The sequence below is a fragment of the Hemicordylus capensis genome, chromosome 6 (assembly GCF_027244095.1).
Source record: "Hemicordylus capensis ecotype Gifberg chromosome 6, rHemCap1.1.pri, whole genome shotgun sequence".
In the NCBI taxonomy this organism is placed as follows: Eukaryota; Metazoa; Chordata; class Lepidosauria; order Squamata; family Cordylidae; genus Hemicordylus; species Hemicordylus capensis.
In genome coordinates, this window is record NC_069662.1 from 72,085,197 (window position 1) to 72,103,310 (window position 18,114).

The 18,114-nt window shown below is 46.5% G+C and overlaps 1 protein-coding gene across 2 annotated transcripts in view; it reads left to right on the forward strand.

Annotated features, from left to right (window-relative positions):
- Window positions 1-13,745: 13,745 nt before the first annotated feature.
- The window catches only part of LOC128329335 (uncharacterized), a 145,197-nt gene continuing 140,828 nt past the window's right edge, over window positions 13,746-18,114 (forward strand). For both annotated transcript variants that reach the window (XM_053260344.1, XM_053260345.1), the window contains exons 1-6: window positions 13,746-14,000; window positions 14,103-14,225; window positions 14,329-14,361; window positions 14,558-14,614; window positions 14,717-14,776; window positions 14,864-14,971. In XM_053260344.1, coding sequence (XP_053116319.1) covers window positions 13,868-14,000; window positions 14,103-14,225; window positions 14,329-14,361; window positions 14,558-14,614; window positions 14,717-14,776; window positions 14,864-14,971 — 514 coding nt within the window. In that variant the 5' untranslated portion in view covers window positions 13,746-13,867. The remainder of the gene's footprint in view (window positions 14,001-14,102; window positions 14,226-14,328; window positions 14,362-14,557; window positions 14,615-14,716; window positions 14,777-14,863; window positions 14,972-18,114) is intronic.

Below are 18,114 nucleotides of genomic sequence, written 5' to 3' on the forward strand. Positions count from 1 at the left end.
TAGAATTCTTTCCAGATATTAAAACCAGCAACTTAAGTTTCCAAACTTAGTAGTTAACAAACAGAAGAAGAAGGAAGGAGAAGGGGGGAAAAAGAGAGAAAGTCCTTTATTTAATTGTAATCCAAAAGAGAACTTACAGGCTTATCTGCGACGGCTTTCCCGGAAACGCAGGAGAATTCATCAATCACTGAGTCACTAAAGAGGTGAACTTCTTTGAACTTTTCACATTAATTATATCCAAGCCAAAGAGACTGTCCGCTCGGCAGCTTTAAAATTCCTGAGCAGGAGATTAGCAAAGATGGACCCCCTTTCCCTGCTGGTGAACTTGAGACAATAAATCGTGCTCTTAAGACCGATCCATGTATCAAATTACCAGCATATGAGAAGACGTGGGTTATCTTGAATCAATCCTTTGATCTAGGATGATGAAGGGAGGATTTTGAAGCCTCAAAATCCTCTTTTTCTTCCTGCTCAGTCCTCCCTTGTCAGAGAGGCAGCCACTGCATTGGCGGTCCCAACTGGAAGTCAGAGTTACCCAGCTGGTTTCATGGCAGAGTGCGGATTAGAACTCGGGTCTCCCCAGTCCTAGTCCAGCACTCTAAGCACTACATCACGCTGGCTCTGCCTTTCCCTCTATTGCTCTCAAAATCCCAATTTGAACAATTTCAGAATATATCTAGTTTTGAAGAGGAGGAGAACAAAGAGGAGGAAGTGAGGTCTTCACTCAGGAGCCAGTGTCTGAAGTATCTTTGCTATATAACATAAATGTGTTATATCTATATCTATCTATATCTATATCTATATCTATATCTATATCTATATCTATATCTATATCTATATCTATATTCCCCACAATGCACTACATGCACAATGCAATGGGGGATTTGCCTGTCAGATTCTGTATCTCCTAGGGCTGAACTCAGCCCAACGAGACACACAATAACCGGCAGCCAGGTTAAGGGTGCGCTTGCAAAATCTGAGCTAACAGCCGGGTTGGTTTGAAGGGTTAGGTAGGCGAGAAGCATCGGGATCCACGGGAATCCCGGCCTAACATCAGCTGGGCTGCCCTTGCCCGCGTTAGGCTGGTCATGAGAACAGTCCCATTGATTCTCAGGCCCAAGATACAGCATTCTTTAGACATTCACCCAGCTAGCTTAGCTCAATCATTCTCAGCAACAAATTGACATGCCTAGATCTTCCTGTCCAGTCTTCTAGATTCTTGGCTCGGTTAGGATGTTGGATAAGAGCTATCTTTATATGCATTGACAGTAATAAACTCAACTCAACTAAAACTAAGACATGCCTATATATCTCAGACCAATCTCTTTTTCTTATAACAGAAAGATATTGTCTTTCAGAGTTTCTTATGGCCGCCAAGAGAGCCCAGAAGCTTGCAGCACATTAAGCACTCTCGGACGCATTTCAAAAGAACCTGCTTGGTGTTCTAGGCAAGGCCTTTTCCTTTTAAAAATAAAAACACATTTTAAAAATCCTGCTTCTCTCCCACTCTTACCTGGGGTTCCAACTGGTTTCCATCCACAGGACGGATCAGATCCTCACCTGCTTAGCTGAGTTTCTCCCAGACCATTTTCTGAGTCCTAGGTGGAAGAGCAGAGACACAAGTTACTGGCTTTAAAGCTTGGGATCTTCTCCAACGATGGTGGGAATTGTGGAGGAGGAGACTCGCCATCCAGACATGCATGGTGACGAAGGCCAAGAGCAGCAAAGAGTGGGCTAAGGCATTCTTCATCCAGATGAGATGGCTCCCCCATGAGGCAAGGTGAGGTGACAGTCTCAGGCGGCACTTATGCCCTAGGATGGCAAGTGTACGCACCCTGCCCCCTGCAGGTGTAGTCTCACCTGCCTGCTACCACCGCCTCCCACCAGCTCCTCTACACTCTGTCACCCTCCTTTCAGGTGTCCTCCCCTTGATCCTGGCCCCGCTCCTGATGCAGACAGTGGTCTCTACCTCTTCTCCATTGCCCAGCTGCCTTATCTTTTGAAAATTTATTTAATCTATTTTAATTGATTTTGACATTTAGATCCCGCTCTTCCTCCAAGCAGCTCAGCGTGGTGTACATGCCTTTTTTTATCCTCACGACAACCCTGTGAGGTAGTTTAGGCTGAGAGATATATGATTGGCCCAGAGTCACCCAGTGAGTTTCATGGTGGAAAGGGGATTCGAACTCGGGTCTTCCTGGTCCTAGTCCAACACTCTAAACACTACACTATGCTGGCTCTTCTGGGCATGTCACTGTATGAAATTGCAAGTCAGCGGTGGAGTACAATGACTTATGTTGTATCTTCTGATGGATTTTTCACATTTAGCTGTTTTTTCAGGATAAAAAATAAAAAATAAAATAAAAATAAAATCAAACCTAGGGCTACAGTAATGCAAAGAAGTTCCCGTCAAGATTTCTACCAGTTGCAGCTGTTAAAAGGCAGAGGAATCCTGCCGGGACTGGGGGACAAAACACACGGCACCCCTACTGTGCAGCCTCCCCAAAGTTCTGCAAAGGTTGCCTGGTTTCTCTGTGCTGGTCAGGATAGGGGGTGCCAGAGAGCCTAAGCGACACACGGAGCAGCAGCACCAGCTCCATCGGTTGTCATTCCAGGCAGGGCAAGGCAGGACATCTTGATGTGGCAGAGTATTCGGGGTCATGCTGCTCTCACTCTGTGCAGGAGGCTGGCCACCTCAGAAACAAGACAAGAGCCCTGGTTTGTACACTTCTTCCTGTGCAGGCACAATGCAAGTCGTGCTGCTCTAGGCGCATAGGCAGAACTAGGGGTGGGGAGGCAGGGCACGTGCCCTAGGTGACACTGATGTGGGGGCGCCACACCAGTTCCTGCCACCCCCACCCCATTGCCCCCCTGCCCAGCCCCAGGGCCCCCCAGCCACTTGCCTCCAGCTCCGGCCTAGGATCGGCAAGGCCTGCAAACTGCAGAACTCTTCTCTCCCCACCTCTCAGCTGATCGGCGGGTGGGCGGGGCTTCCAGAGAGGCCTCCCAGTAGGCCTCCCTGAAGCCTGAACTGGGCAGGCCCCAAGCAAGGAAGGAAGGAGGAAGCAGGCAGAGCTCTCCAAAGCAGCAGCAGCAGCAGCAGCCCCCCTGCCCAGACCATCCAGAACAGCTATTGCTAGGTAGGCTATGAATTCCTTTTTGGGGTCCCCCCACCCCTATAGGAATCTGCTTGCCATAGGGCTTTGATATGGGGGTGGGTGGGTGGGGGGGGCGAGACTGAGAAATCTCTGAATATTTAATTGAAAGCAGACTGGAAAATGTGCTGGCTTTAAAAACAAAAACTATCTAAAAAGGCCTATAAGTGGCTTGTTTCAGGGCAGAAAATTACAAAAACTTCTGGAACAAGTATATTTTATTTATTTTCATTCAGTTGATGTGAATACCGGTTCGTCCCTGGGTCCGTCTTTTTGCCAATCAAACAGACTCAGTGGGGATCAATTAGAGGCAATTTTATTTGCTGCTGCAGCCAGCAAGGTAAATCAATGGGCTATTGCTCTGCATTGAAATACAAATTGGTTATAGGTGCATCTTACATTTATACAGACAATCTGAATGATGTTGACACCCTAGACATAGTATACTTGGCAACAAAATGGTGGACTAAGTATCTAGTACGCATGCAAAAGATTCATTGTTCGTCTGGTGATCACTCCTTATTTGGTTACATCCTGTTTTCTTTAACTGTCAGCAAAGAACAGTGAGCATTCATCTGGTGCGAACCAAGTTTCTTTAGATACAATTTAGTGGAGAAATGACGTTGATCATGTGAGGCCGTGTCCTTGAGCTGGCCTGAGCTGGGCTGGGGTTACTTTAAGTTAGAGTGAGGTATTCTAAGTAAAATGGAGTTACTTTGGTTTTCTAAAACACATCACATTCATTCATAAATGCACTTATGTTCAAGTTGTTTTGCAACCCAGAAAGTCTGAGTGAGAACTGTGAAGCATGTGCTGTGCTTTTATTTTATTTTTCTTGTGTGTGAACTGCTCCCCATAAACTTGCAGCGACTTCAGGGTAAATCTGGCCAACATGTGAATGCAGCACCTCTATTCCAGAGGAGATGTGTGTTAAAGGGCTTTAAAAGCCTGGTGTGAAAAACCTCCTGGAATCAAACTTTTCTGAATTTGTTCAGAATTCTGAGAAAACAAACATAGGCTCACCTTGCATGGTTGAAAGTCTCCTTTGCTAATCTGCAGCGAGGGGGCCATTTTAATAATTAGCCTTGCTAGTGTGTTCTAGGCATTAAAAGTAGCACAAATATATAGTACTCGATGTATATCACTATATACTGTGAAGTGTGCATGTGTGTATTCAGTGAAATGTATTTCCAGGCAGCATACGTATTTTGAAAGATCCGACTTAAATCCTTGGGGGCCTGTGGTGTGTGGAGGCCCTGGACTTTGAGGGGCTCTGGGCCCATTTTAAAATCTCACCTTGGCCCATTCCAACCTTGCTATGCCTCTGAATGGCTCATGTTTTCAGGTTTGGATCAACAAACATATCTAGATGGTACAGTGTTCCTTTTAACAGGGATTTCCAGATGTTGTTGACTACAAGTCCCATCATTCCTGTTTGGACAGGGGCGCAATTTCAGTGCTTGCCCTAGGTGCCATTTTCCCTGGTTAGGCCTCTGGGCCTGGGGATGGGGTGTGTGTGGAAATTCTCTCTCACCAGCTCCTCAGTGAAAGTACACACTCCAGAGCTGCCTGGCTACCAACTTTCTAGCCTGCTGCTACCAGTCTGTGTGGACAATAGTTAGAAGGATGGACTGGACCAATAGGCTGACTCGGGAAAAGGCAGCTTACTAGAAGGTTGCTAGATCTCTTGTATGCCTTTTCTTCGGTCTTCAGCACAGACAAGTGAGAGCATCAGAGCCCAGGGCAAGAGGGAAGGGGGGAGCTGGCAGGCTCAGGGCAATACACATGCCTCAGGAAAAGAATCTACATTTCCTCTGGCTCTGCTGGCTTTAAACAAAGATCAGCAGCTCTTTTCCTGTTGCACCCTGCTGGCTTTTCTGGTTTCTTTTTGTTTCTGGCTTCTAGCTAAGCTCAGTCTCTGACTAGTTTTACAATATGTGTTTAAACAAATGAGCACATGCAAAGTGCAACTCTCTCTCTCCCAAATCCCCTGGGAGAAGGTAGGAACATCCTTAATTAAACAGAGAGAGACAACAACAGACCTCCTTTGGAGAAAAAGTACTGAAGAAGAGTCTCCCTGCCTCTGGCCAGCAGCACACACACACTGAACCCCGCCGTCTCGGCCTGCAGCCCCACTCCCCAGGCTCCAGCAGCAGTCTCCGTCTCCGTCTCCAGCCGCTGTCCTCCTCCTCCTCCTCCTTCTCTCGCCTCCTCATCATGCCTGCCGGCTGCCTGCCTGCTTGCGCACCCCAATGTGATCACACCAGGCAGGCAGAGCGGTTTGGGCAGTTGCACGCACCCCCAACTGACTGAGTGGCTGTGAGAGAGAAGGGGAGGCAGAGCAGAGCAGCCCCCGTGTGCGTCCCAAACACCTCACCAGGCCAGGCAGGCTCAGTCAGAAGCCCCGGCGGTGGCTGCTGCTGAGTGAGGGGAGAGCAGGCTGCTCTTGCCTTTCCGCTAACCTCGATCCCCCCCCCGCCCCAGGTGTTGGTTTATGCAGATTTACACACACACACATATACCCCACGGAGAGAGAAGAGAGAGAGAAAAATAAAATAAAACAAAGGTAGTACCACAAAGTCATTACAGACAAAGTTGGAAGGGGAAATCGCATTTGTCTATTTTCCCCTTCTGACCAAAGGCAACCCCCCCCCCACACCTGCACGCAATCTTCTTCTCTCGTGATCATCCTGCTGCCACAAGTTCTGAGAGAAGGAGCCAAGGGGGAAAGAGTCCCATGCTGTGGTGCAGGGCTAGGGTTCCCTAGTCATTTATGTTCCCAATTTCCCCCCCCCCCCCGCGAAGTTTATGTTAGCCATGGGGGTGCTTGGTGAAAGAAGGGTCTCATTTCTCCCCCCCCGACCTGCCCACCCACGTCTCCCTGTAGAAGCACCTTGAGAACTGCTCCTGCTGAGAGGTGGCCGCCTCCCTCCGCTCCAAATCTGCTTTTCGAGCCTCTATGCACTGCAGGGTAGGGCGCGTGCGAGACATACACACAAACACGAGAGAGAGAGAGAGAGAGAGAGAGAGAGAGAGAGAGAGAGAGAGATTTGAGCAGAGCAGCAGTTTACTTTGTCTGGAGAGTGTGTGTGTGTGTGTGTGTGTGTGTGTGTATGCGGTTAATGCAAGAATGCAGCCAGCCAGCAGGGCAGGCAGACGCTGTGTCGCCTGCTGGGCAACAAACAGCAGCACACAGCATCAGCACACAAACTACGGAACAGCAGCATGCAAACACCCAGCAGTTGCTGCTGCTAGTCTCCCTGCCACGTGGAACCGGCTTGGTGCAGGCAGCCCAGACAGCTCTCGGGCCTGGCCTGCGCTCTCCACCATCCAATGGGAGCACCCACCCGCCACCCTGTCCCACGCTGCCCAGAGATCTCGTGTGAGTGTGCTGCTGCTGCAGCCTGTGCAAGTGAGTGGGGGGGGGGTTCAGGTGCCACTGGTCCGCTTGCCAGCCACCTGGGATCCGGAGATACCGGGACCCCCCAGCGGCTCCCACTGGTTGAATCTTGTGATGGTGGGGCATCAAAATTATGCCCCATTCAGGGGGCACCCAGAGCACGTGCCCTGGCTGCCCCACCCTGGATCCGCCTCTGCCCTCTGCTCTGGAACAATCTGGCTGAGTTAGGAGCAGATTTTCTGTTTGCTGCTCTGGATATCAGCCTGTAATAAATTTAAGGTGGCCATGATGATGATGATGATGACGATGATGGTGATGAACAACTTTGTTAGCTATCCCATAACAAATTGTTGTCTGGGCGGCTCACAACATGAAAAGAAAACATGAAATGAAAACATATAACACATTAAATCATAAGAGACCAAAAGGTGGGGGTGGGGAGAGGAAATACAAAATGCAATACAAAGAAATTTTAAAACTCTTTTAAAATCAGTTTTAAAAAATCAAATTTGAAAATCAAAATTTTAAAAGCCCGACAGAACAAAAAGGTCTTTAGGTGGCATCTGAAAGAACAAAGTGAGGAAGCCAGGCAAAGCTCACTCGGGAAGCTATTCCATAAATGGGGTGTCACCACCCAAAAGGCCCTCTCCCTAGTAGCCACCCCGCCTCACCTCCTTTGGCAAGGGCACTCAGAGGAGGGCCTCTGAAGAAGAACTTAAGGTCCTGGTTGGGACATATGGAGCAAGGCACAGTGAACTTTGAGGACGAAGTCCAGGGCCTCCACCAGTGTTCTCTCTAACAGGGATTCCCAGATGTTGTTGACCACAGCTCCAAGAATCCCCAGCCAAAGGCCACTGCAGCCAAAGGTTATTGCTGGGAGTTGTAGTGAACAGTATCTGGAAATCCCTGCTAGAGGCAACACTGGCCTCCACACCCCTTGGGGGCCCCCATATCCTTTTTAGTTTGTTTTGGGTGGTGTGGTCTCCACTGGCCCTCAATGGACCAGGCACTCAAGTATAACTGTGACCTGTTTCAGGTGCTTTAGAGTCAGAGGGGGGAGAGATATGTGGGATGGGAATATGTTAAGTTGTGTGTTGAAACATTTCTACTAGTGCATACAGGTGAAACTCGGAAAATTAGAATATCGTGCAAAAGTCCATTAATTTCAGTAATGCAAATTAAAAGGTGAAACTGATATATGAGACAGACGCATTACATGCAAAGCAAGATAAGTCAAGCCTTAATTTGTTATAATTGTGATGATCATGGCGTACAGCTCATGAAAACCACAAATCCACAACCCCAGAAAATTAGAATATTACATGGAACCAAGAAGACAAGGATTGTAGTAGGATCGGACCTCTGAAAAGTATAAGCATGCATATGTATTCAGTATTTGGTTTGGGCCCCTTTTGCAGCAATTACTGCCTCAATATGGCGTGGCATGTATGCTATCAGCCTGTGGCACTGATGAGGTATTATGGAAGACCAGGATGCTTCATTAGCGGCCTTCAGCTCTTCTGCATTGTTTGGTCTCATGTCTCTCATCCTTCTCTCGGCAATGCCCCATAGATTCTCTATGGGGTCAGGTCAGGCGAGTTTGCTGGCCAATCAAGCACAGTACACTGTATACTTTTCAGAGGTCCGATATTGTTCTATTCTACAATCCTTGTCTTCTTGGTTCCATGTAATATTCCAGGCTCATCCCCAGCTGTGCTGTCCCCTGCCGGCCATACCCCTTCCACCCTGTGTCAGGACACCAATGCAGGAGGCGTTTCTGGGGCTGAGCAGCATGTGTGGCGCATCCAACTGGAGAATGCATTCTGTGTTGGCCCAGCTGGGGGCTTCTTTGCCTTGCTTGACAGGGAGAGGAAGGAAGAACCCTACTGGGCCGGCGCAGAAAGCACTCGCCGATTGAATGGGCCATGCAGACACGTAATCAGGGTGGGGCAGGCAGGGCACGTGCCCTAGGCGCCAGTTGCAGGGGGACGTCAAGTGCTTGCCATGCCCCGCACCCAACCACCACAGGTGTGTGTTTTTTTTTTTTTCAGGGTTTGTTTGTTTTGGAAAATCCCCCCTGCTGGGTGCCTGCTTCCACCCCCACTCACGCAGCCGCGCAAGTCGCACAACAGAGATCTGAGTCCCGGCGGAGAGCCTGCACACCCGCCCCTACCCCCTCCCGAGCACTGACTTTCCGATTATTTTTAGGGAGCGTTTGCTGCCTTAAAGTGTCTATTCCAGAGAGGGAGAGAAAGGGAAAATAGATGCTTTCAGGCAGCAAGCCTGCCCTGAAATGAGACTGAAGAGCTCGCTTCAGCCCCTTAGAGCTTGAGGCCATGCCCCCTTTGCATGTGATGTCACCATGTGATACTTCACATGCAAAAGGGCGTGGCCTAGAGCTCTAAAGAGCCGGAGGGAGCTCTTCAGTCTCATTTCAGGGTACGCTTGCTGCGTGAAAGCACCTCTTCACTCCAAGGTGTGCTCCTTATTCAGTAAACAAAATTTTGCAGGCAACCCCTCTCCCCATCCAGCTCAAATCCTATCTTCCTTTCTTTGGGTGGGCTTTTCTCTGTGCTGTGTTGTTGGAGGAGATTAGAGGGGAGGGGGGCAGAAGAGAGTAGGTCCTTAGCTGTGCTGGTTTGCCCTTCCAGCAGCTCATGGGTAATAGCTTTGCTGTCTGCTTTCGTAGAATAGGGAATTGCAAAAATAAATTGCTTTGAATTATTTTGTAGAAGGCATAACTCTTATGCGAGTAGTGTTCATGGTTCATCTTTAGTGATGTATTATAAAACTGTATTTAGTTTTTTGCACTGGGTGTTTTCTGTGTGTGTCCAGACAGTCAACAGTTGATGGTGACATGCTAGAGGGCTTTTTTCTTCTTCATTCCACAGATTAGCTGTAGGAGCAGTCTCAGGGCTAAGATGTGCCTTCTACAACAGACACATGTAATACTCTCTCGGGTGTGGGTGGTTGTGATTCGAATTACACATGGCCACTGGCAGTTGCGAGTTTCAGCAGAGAAATGGGTGGAGTGTTTTTTACCTCTGGCTGCTTTTTTCTCACATGGATGGAAAAGGAGCCTTGAGAGGGCAACATTAAGGAGGAAAAAAATAACTGCTGGGGGGAAATATCATGATCCTTTGCTTTTTGTCCCTTTGCTCAGACGTATAGTTTTTCACTAGCTGATTTTAATTAAAAAAGCAAAACAGTTGCGGTGACTGGTACCTGCATCTATTGCATAATGTTGATTTGCCTCCCTGTTCCACTGTAGTGCTGTTAGTGCAACTAACCGTTCTCAGCGTGCAACTGTTGACACTTATAGATGCTCTGCAACGCTTTCTTTTTTCCTTTTGGATTGTAGCACTGTGTTCTGCTTCCTCCTGTTGTGGTCCAGGCCTGATTTATATACTGAATATGCTCATTAGCTAGCATACAAAATGAGGCCTGTCTCATAGTGTCACCAAGTGACCAAATTCTTTTATATAGTGACCATGTAGGATCTGGACGGAAGAAAGAAAGGAGATCAAACCAAACCTAAATGATTCAATGGGCTTTATTGAGTATAAAAGAATAACAACATCAATCTAACTGAGCAGAAAGCAGAACATTCTATCAATATTACTAACAGTATTTCAACCCTAACCAGCAACAATATTCACCCAGTGTTCCTAACTAACATATGTGTGTGTATTAAATCTTCCTAGAGCCTAATACAACTCAGATACAGATGGAAAAAGGGGGGGGGTAAGGAAGGCTGAGGGCTGGCATGGTTTGGGGAGATCAGGAATTAGTAGAGGGACGAGGCGAAAGGAGAAGAAGGGGAAAGGATGGAGGGATCCAAGGCTTGTAGAGGCAGCATATTACCAGGATCAGAGGCTTGAGAGCGGTGGATAGTAGTATAGGGGCATACCTGCTGTCAAAAACCATGTGGTTTTGTTTAAAAACAAAAGCACGTGGCTGGAGGATGACGTCACAGTGACATCACGGGGCGCGGGTGCTTGCAGCTGTTAAAATGCCCTTATGTCACCAGAAATACATCATCAGAAGGGGCTGAGGAGACCCGCACGTGACAGGAAAGGGTCAGAAGTGGGGGATGCCCTTACCCCGGATGTCTGGCACCTACCCTAACACGGCTACCCCAGAATATTTCCAGACATTTCCAAAGGTGTGCATGTGGCCCCTCTACGAACACGCCTAGTCAGCCTGGACCAATAGGAACAGGTTTCAGGCTCCAGAGAGGCCCGAGTGAGTGGGTGTGATAATGGTCGGGCGGCCATTTTGTGCAACTTTATTGGGCGAAAAGGCCCAGAGGAGGCCCCTCGTGCTCGGAAAGTGTCAGAAGTAGGGGTACGCCCTCACCCCGGAAGTCTGCCACCCACCCTACCACCCCTACCCCAGAATATGTCCAGACATGTCCGAAGGTGGACAAGTGACCCCTCTACGAACACGCCTAGCCACCCTGGACCAATAGGAATAGGTTTCAGGCTCCGGAAAGGCCCGAGTGTGCAGGCGTGATAATGGTCGGGCGGCCATTTTGTGCAACTTTATTGACCGAATCGGGGTCAATTGAGCTCTCTACGAACACGCCTGGCCATTCTGATTCAATAGGAATACCCCGTTTCTCTCTGAGCCACTTTGTTTTTGCAGACCCACGGTTTGAGTGATCATGGGTTCCCCAGAGAGATCCTTGGAGGATATTGTACAAGAAACAATTGTAAACCCTACCCCGAGAAAGCGGTATATTAGTACAAGTTCTGATGATGAGAAATTCCCACCTGCTAAGCGTCCCGAAGAAGAAGACCAAGAACTTTATGAAATCTGGCAGGGAATCTTGGAAGATGCAGCTGCAGAATCTTTTGGAGCTCAGGTAAATAAACACTGTTGGCGTTACAGACTTGGGGAGTATGTGAGAGTTCCCAGGGCTGCAACATAAAAACTGTGTTCTTTAATGTTTTCCCAAGAGGGTGAGGACCGCGGGCTTGACACACTGCCTTTAGCAATATGGAACTATACAGAGCCCGGGAACATGCATATCAGGGTGCGTATGGAGAATTTAGGGGTGGGGATATCTCTTTTAAAAGAAAGATAGAAAGAAATAGTAATAACAGCATACCTTCCCCATCCTACAGAATCCTCCCGCTGTGAGAACGCATCAACCCAGCCATGTGACTATGCAGAATTTCCTAGGACTACAAGTGGATGATTCAGATTACATACCAGCAAGGAAAAGACGTTCTGCTATGAAAGGCCTTGTCAGAGCGGTGGTATATGGAATTTTAAAATACTGCCTGAAGAATTACATGTATGATTCATGCTACGGGTGTATGGTTCAAGCAGGGGGGCAAGACTCCCATGAATGTGTTACTTGGACCGATAGAAATGTTTCCAGATTTATTAGAATATTGTCATCAAGGATGTGTGTGAAAGCAGTGCTCCACATAATTATTATAATTGCTTACAGCTTGAAAATGTTATTGCTATCTAGTGATACCGTGAATCAGACTCTAAACCTCATCAGCAGGGTTAAGGGTTCTGATGACCCGCAGGCTGTGTTAGAAGCTATCCCACAACAGAAGGATTCCAGAATGCTCTCTTTTGTGAACTGTGTCCTCGAAAAAAAGGGGATACAGACAGTTTCTTGTTCCAGAGATACCTGAATAAATTCCCTCGCAAAAGTCTAATGGAACTGTTGTACACGGCTGCCCTCTGGTGGTATGTGTTTTTGCTTTGTTTTTTTGTTAATACATTCTTCCTAGAATACTGACTGTATTTTTGTATGTCTCTTAAAATACTATATTATTATGTATCATTTCATAAAATAAAAAAATGGCCCTGATTCTAAACAAATGACTGCTTTATTTTTTGCTGGGGATACCCTATTACAGATATATTTTACAAGGAACTTCACCAGCCCTGAGGGTTCTGTAGTAGGTTGGGGTCCGACAAGAGGATGATGATGCGTTCATCAGACAATGGGTCCTTTAGCAGTGGGGAGATAAAGCCATCAGCCAGCATGAATCTTTTACCACACCCCTCATGCAGCATGCATGAGGTCAACCAATCAGAAAGGTCTTGCAAGACCATGTGGGCATAGGACTCACGTTGATAAAACTAGTTTGAATTAGGAAGTCTTTCTCTTTCACCCCTGGAGAACTCCCCAAAGCAGGACCCTGTAGAGAAACAAGTCTAAGGTATGGCTACCACCATTTTATAACTTGCTTTTTCTAAACCATGCTGTGGGGCCTGGTTTTGAATCTGTTTGATATCTTTGGAATCTTTTGATATTTTAGTATGCTCTTATTTTATATATGGAGAGCATGTTTTAGGGGCCAGGATTGGTTTAAAATGCATGAATCTTTAGCAGTTTACCCCTTTTTCTCTCATTTTTTTCTCTAAGCCATGCGGCCTGATTTTGAATCTGGCTGAATCCTTAGTAAATGCTTATTTTATATATGGAGAGCCTGTTTTTAGGGCCTTGTATGGTTTAAAAGTGCATGTAACTTTAGTAATTTACCCCCTTTTCTCTCATTTTTTCCTCTCTACGCCATGCGGTCTGGTTTGAATCTGCCTGCTTCCTTAGTAAATGCTTATTTTTATATCTGGAGAGCATGTTTTAGGGTCAGGAATGATTTGAATCTTACCCACAGGGTCTTTAAAAAAAAAAGAGAGAGAAAACCCTGACCCTTGTTGTTTTTAAAATTTTATTCTTAAAACCTATATTTACACAGGCAGTATTATATACAGCATTTTTGATGTACGCCTCAACATCTGTAGCAATCTAGTATTCCAAGGGCCGTTTCTGTTCTCTGCAAAACAGCTCTCCTGCAACAAATAAATAAAACAGGGTCATGCATGCACAACTCACAATCCTGTAAATGGTTTAAATTAAATAAACTCACCCAGCACACATGTTCATGCCAGCCACTCCTCACAATGTAATCTGTAATAAAAAGGGCCATCTTGTCCATGATTTGCTGGCTCACCGCAGGGCATAGACGTTTTGTAAGACTTTTTGTAAGCAAACCACCGAACAGAAAAATAGTTAAAAATCTGCCCTTATTGATTTTCCCATCTGCAAATTCTGCAGCCATCACAGATGTGAAATAGTTCTCAATATCTAGCAAACTGTTAGGGTGAAGAGAGTCCATGTGGGGGCTTAGCTCGGCCTCCATTTTAAGTAGCAAGGGACCTATCCCCACCGCTTCTGGTTTTCCACAGGCCTGCCGAATACACCCCATAGCAAGAGAATAAACATGCCGATATTCCATCTTGGTGCCCGTTTAGGTTCTGATTGGGGAGGATATGTCTGAGCATGTCCCTGACTGGGTATTTTGTATATATTCAACAGCACTCACCAAAAAACAAAGAAAGAAAAACACCACCAAAGAAGATGAGCATAAGGGATGATGAAATGAGCAATCTTCTTGATATCTCTCAAGATATGGGTATGGCTATATTCTACTCTCCCCACCCCCCACCCCTTTTTAGATTGTTTTAAAATGTTAAGAAGATATACAAATGCCTGATTTATATTTGATGTTCTACAGAAACTGTTGTTCAACCCCCTCGGCCTGGGAGAGCCACTTTTTCGCTCTCAAAGAGTTCGGACCCATATCTCATTCCAAAGGATGAGGTTTTCACATCACAGGCTGTTAGAAACAGAGTACCTGGTAAATTACATTTTAAAATTTAAAATAAATTCTAGATGAGTACTGTTTTGAAGGGTTTTTCTGAGTACGATCATCTCTCTCTCTCTCTCTCTTTTTATTGTAGATGGCATAGGGCAGAGAAGTGATGATAACATAGGTAAGAACAGGGTCCCCCCCCCCCAAATCTCTCTGTAATATCTCATTCTAAAATTCAACAAATTGTGTATTATTTCTCTGTGTAAACCGCCCTGAGCCATTTTTTATTATTTATTTATTTATTTTGGAAGGCCGGGGGGGGTATACAAATAGAATTATTAATAATTATGGTTAATACATGCCTATGTTGTTCACAGTGGACCTGACAAATACCCAGGACGGGTTGCGGAATCTGACTGAGAGTGCTCTAGAGGGTAAAATAGCTTTTATTTTAAAAGCATCCCTGCAAATGTATACGCTGTGTGGAAACCTCAGACTAATTCTATCTAACATGCCCCCCCTTTTTTCCCCTACAGAAGCACCTGAACCAGCCCCCACACGTCTAAGCAGATTGAAGAGAAAAGCAAAGAGTAAGGGTAGGAGAAAGAAAGAATGAAATGTTTTAACTATTTTATTTATGTATAGCTTTTATTGATAAAACCGTATGATTCCCTTGTCTGCAGATGTAGTATCCCATGAACAGCATCAACCCGGACACATGGCGCCCAGGGACTCCAACGTGGAGGTGCAGCCAGCCTACAAAAAACCCAGAAGGGCTATCCTGGAACCTGGTAAGACATTTCCACACTACATGACACAAACAGCAACATACTTCAGTAACACACATGTTTGTACCATGCGGGTAAGACATTTCTGCACCGCATGACACAAACACGCTCACACATCATGCACACACCTGTGTGTCATGTTGGGGAGGACCCCCCTTGTCTGCGTGGATTCCTGAAGATGTTCCCTCTACTACCCGACGACAGCTGACCCGGAAGCCCTAGGAGCGGGCAAAACCACAAGACACCCAGAGACCCTTTCAGAAGTCTGGTAAGTCTACCCCCCCCCATGGCACAACACACACACACACACACGTTCAAACCTACTAGCTGTGGGTGATTTACTCCAGACATACATGGTGACCCCCTGCCCCCCCCCCGATCTATCTGTTTCAGAACATGAACCGGGGCTCCGTGATGTCCAAGAGCTGAACTTCCAAGATAACGAGTTCTTGGCCAGCATGGCACGTGTTACAGAACACATAGAGACATTGATAAGGACTAGGGCTGTGGCTTTTGAACGCAAGGCCGAAGCTGAGCAACACATTGAGCAAGCAAAACGCATCATACGTAAAGAAATGGCCGTGATTAGTGATACTTCACAACAGCTACAATGTCTAAAGACACGTGCAAACCCTGTGTGTGATTTCGTAGACAGAAATAAAAAAGATCAACCATACCCTGTCTGCATACAGGTGGGGGGAGGGTCCGCATCTAGCCACCAGCCAGGAGGGTATAGGAATGCTTCTGATTCTTCAGACGAATTTGAACCATCCGAGGAGTCACCTAGTGGCCCCGGTCCTCAGAATGCTTTTACTGAACAGTGTGAAACCCAGAATGGGTCCTCTCTAAGTGAGGCTTCAGATGTTGGCCCGAATGCCACCCCCAAAGAGCGGGCTACCCACAGTGGAGCTTCTCGAGGAGGCTTGGCGTTCGATGTTGGACCTGCAGCTGGTTCCCAACAGTTCTCTTCTGAAGAAGCAGCAGGCATTTCTGAAGAAACCCCACCTGTGGATCTTCAGTTTATACAGCGTTATAATAGGAGCTATGCACGCTTTAATGGAACTGAAATGTATTACGAATTCAAGTTTGTGAATTTGGACAGAGTACACTCCTTTTGTGATGCGCTATCTGGGATGCATTCTGCTATTCAAAGGGTTCTGGATAATATAAACAACCATATAGAACCAGGGGACTTTGTACAGCTCAGATTGCGAGCGCCAGGGATTTCAAACCGCCTTTACTCAGCAAGGAGACAGGCAGGCCATCTGAACGCTGAGGCATTCCTAAGCGCTATATCTAACCTGCTTCAAAGTTATGCACAAATTTTAGCTGATGGTGTATTAACACTGGCTGTGATTGTCATCACACCCCCCACGAGGAGCCGGTCGCAGGCATATAAAATCAATACCCTATAGCAGCATTATACAGAAAAAGAGGCTGCATCTGATAGATGTCCCCATGCCTAACACAGCCCTCTGTTTTGCAGCGAGTCTCATGGCTGTTCTAGATTTGAGAGCCACCGCTACACAGATAAAAAAGGGAGCAAAAAAGTTGTACCAGGATCTTGGGTGGAGTGAGCAGAAACAAGTGTCTTTTGCAGACGTGGAAATCGTAGAGACACATATGAAGGTCAATATTGTTGTTGTGCAATGGGGAACTTCTGGATGGAGTATTTTAAAAACTCCTGAACAGAAGTACCTCAAAACCTGTTTTCTGTTACTTCATAAGGATCATTATTATGGGGTTAAGAACATCAAGGGGTTTTTTGGGACCAGAAATTTTTGTTATGTCTGCTACACGCCCTACAGACACACACACGACTGTTTGATGAGGTGCCACCGCTGTTTAGAGGCTGGCTGTGTAAAACATGTGGGGCGTGTAATCAGATGCCCCAAATGCAAGATGCAGTGTAGATCACATGAGTGTCTAGGAAAGCATATGAAGCTCGCCGCCATGGGGCGGGTAGAATGCATCCCGCCTGACCTATGTGAAAAGTGCTTCCGCTATGTCGAGGCGGGTCATGAAGCTGAAAGCGTCTGTAGGGGAAAGCAGTGCCATGTATGTTATGAGTACCTTTCCCCCGGGGTAGAACACGCGTGTTACATTCCACGTCTACAGTACCCCGAGATATCAGTAAAATATGTGTTTTATGACTGCGAATGCAGGCAGGAGGATGGGATCCACGTCCCAAACTATATTTATGCCAGGGCCTTTGATGGGGAGACTGTGGAGCCTGCTAAAGCATATCAAGAGAAGCAGAAAGATTGGGAGAAGTGGGGGCCCCAAGGGGATTATTGGGAATTTAAGGGAGATAAATGTCTGAATGACTTTGTATTATGTTTTACATCAGATAATAAGTTTATGGGGTGCACTTTTCTGGCTCACAACTCGCGGAGCTACGATGGCATTTTGATACTGAGAGAGCTAATCAATGAAGGCCTCGATGTAGAGCTGCTCACACAGGGGGGAAAACTACTGTGTATAACAGTTACAAAAAATGACATAAAATTTATAGATTCCCTATGCCACCTACCCATGGCTCTAGCAAAACTCCCCAAAGCTATGGGTTTTCAGGGCTGCAAGGGCTATTTCCCACATTTCTTTAATAAAAAAGAAAATGAGAGTTATGTTGGGAATATGCCAGACCCCCAGGACTACGGTGTGGATGCTATGAAGCCTGCAGATAGGGAAGAATTCATGAAGTGGTATGAGGAAAACAAATCAAAAATGTTTGATATGCAGAAGGAATTGGCCTATTACTGTCAGAAAGATGTAGACATCCTGATGCAGGCCTGTACAAAATATAGACATGAATTGGTTGAGATGACATGGATGTCGTTGATAAACCTATGGGGAGGAAAAATGCCAGGTTTCTTGTGGGTATCGACCCCTTCCAATACCCTACGCTTGCTAGTGTGTGCTTAAGAATGTACCGCTACAAGTATCTGAAAGATGAAGAGATCGCCATACCGGCCCCAGATAACTACCATCATCAGTGCAAAAGATTCTCAACTATGTCCATTCAATGGTTGGAATACATAGCCCACAGGGAAAACATACATATTCAACATGCTTTGAAAGGGGGTGAGTTTAAGGTTGATATTCCTCAGGAGCTTCAGGAGGCGTCGGAGGGTGTTAAGGCATAT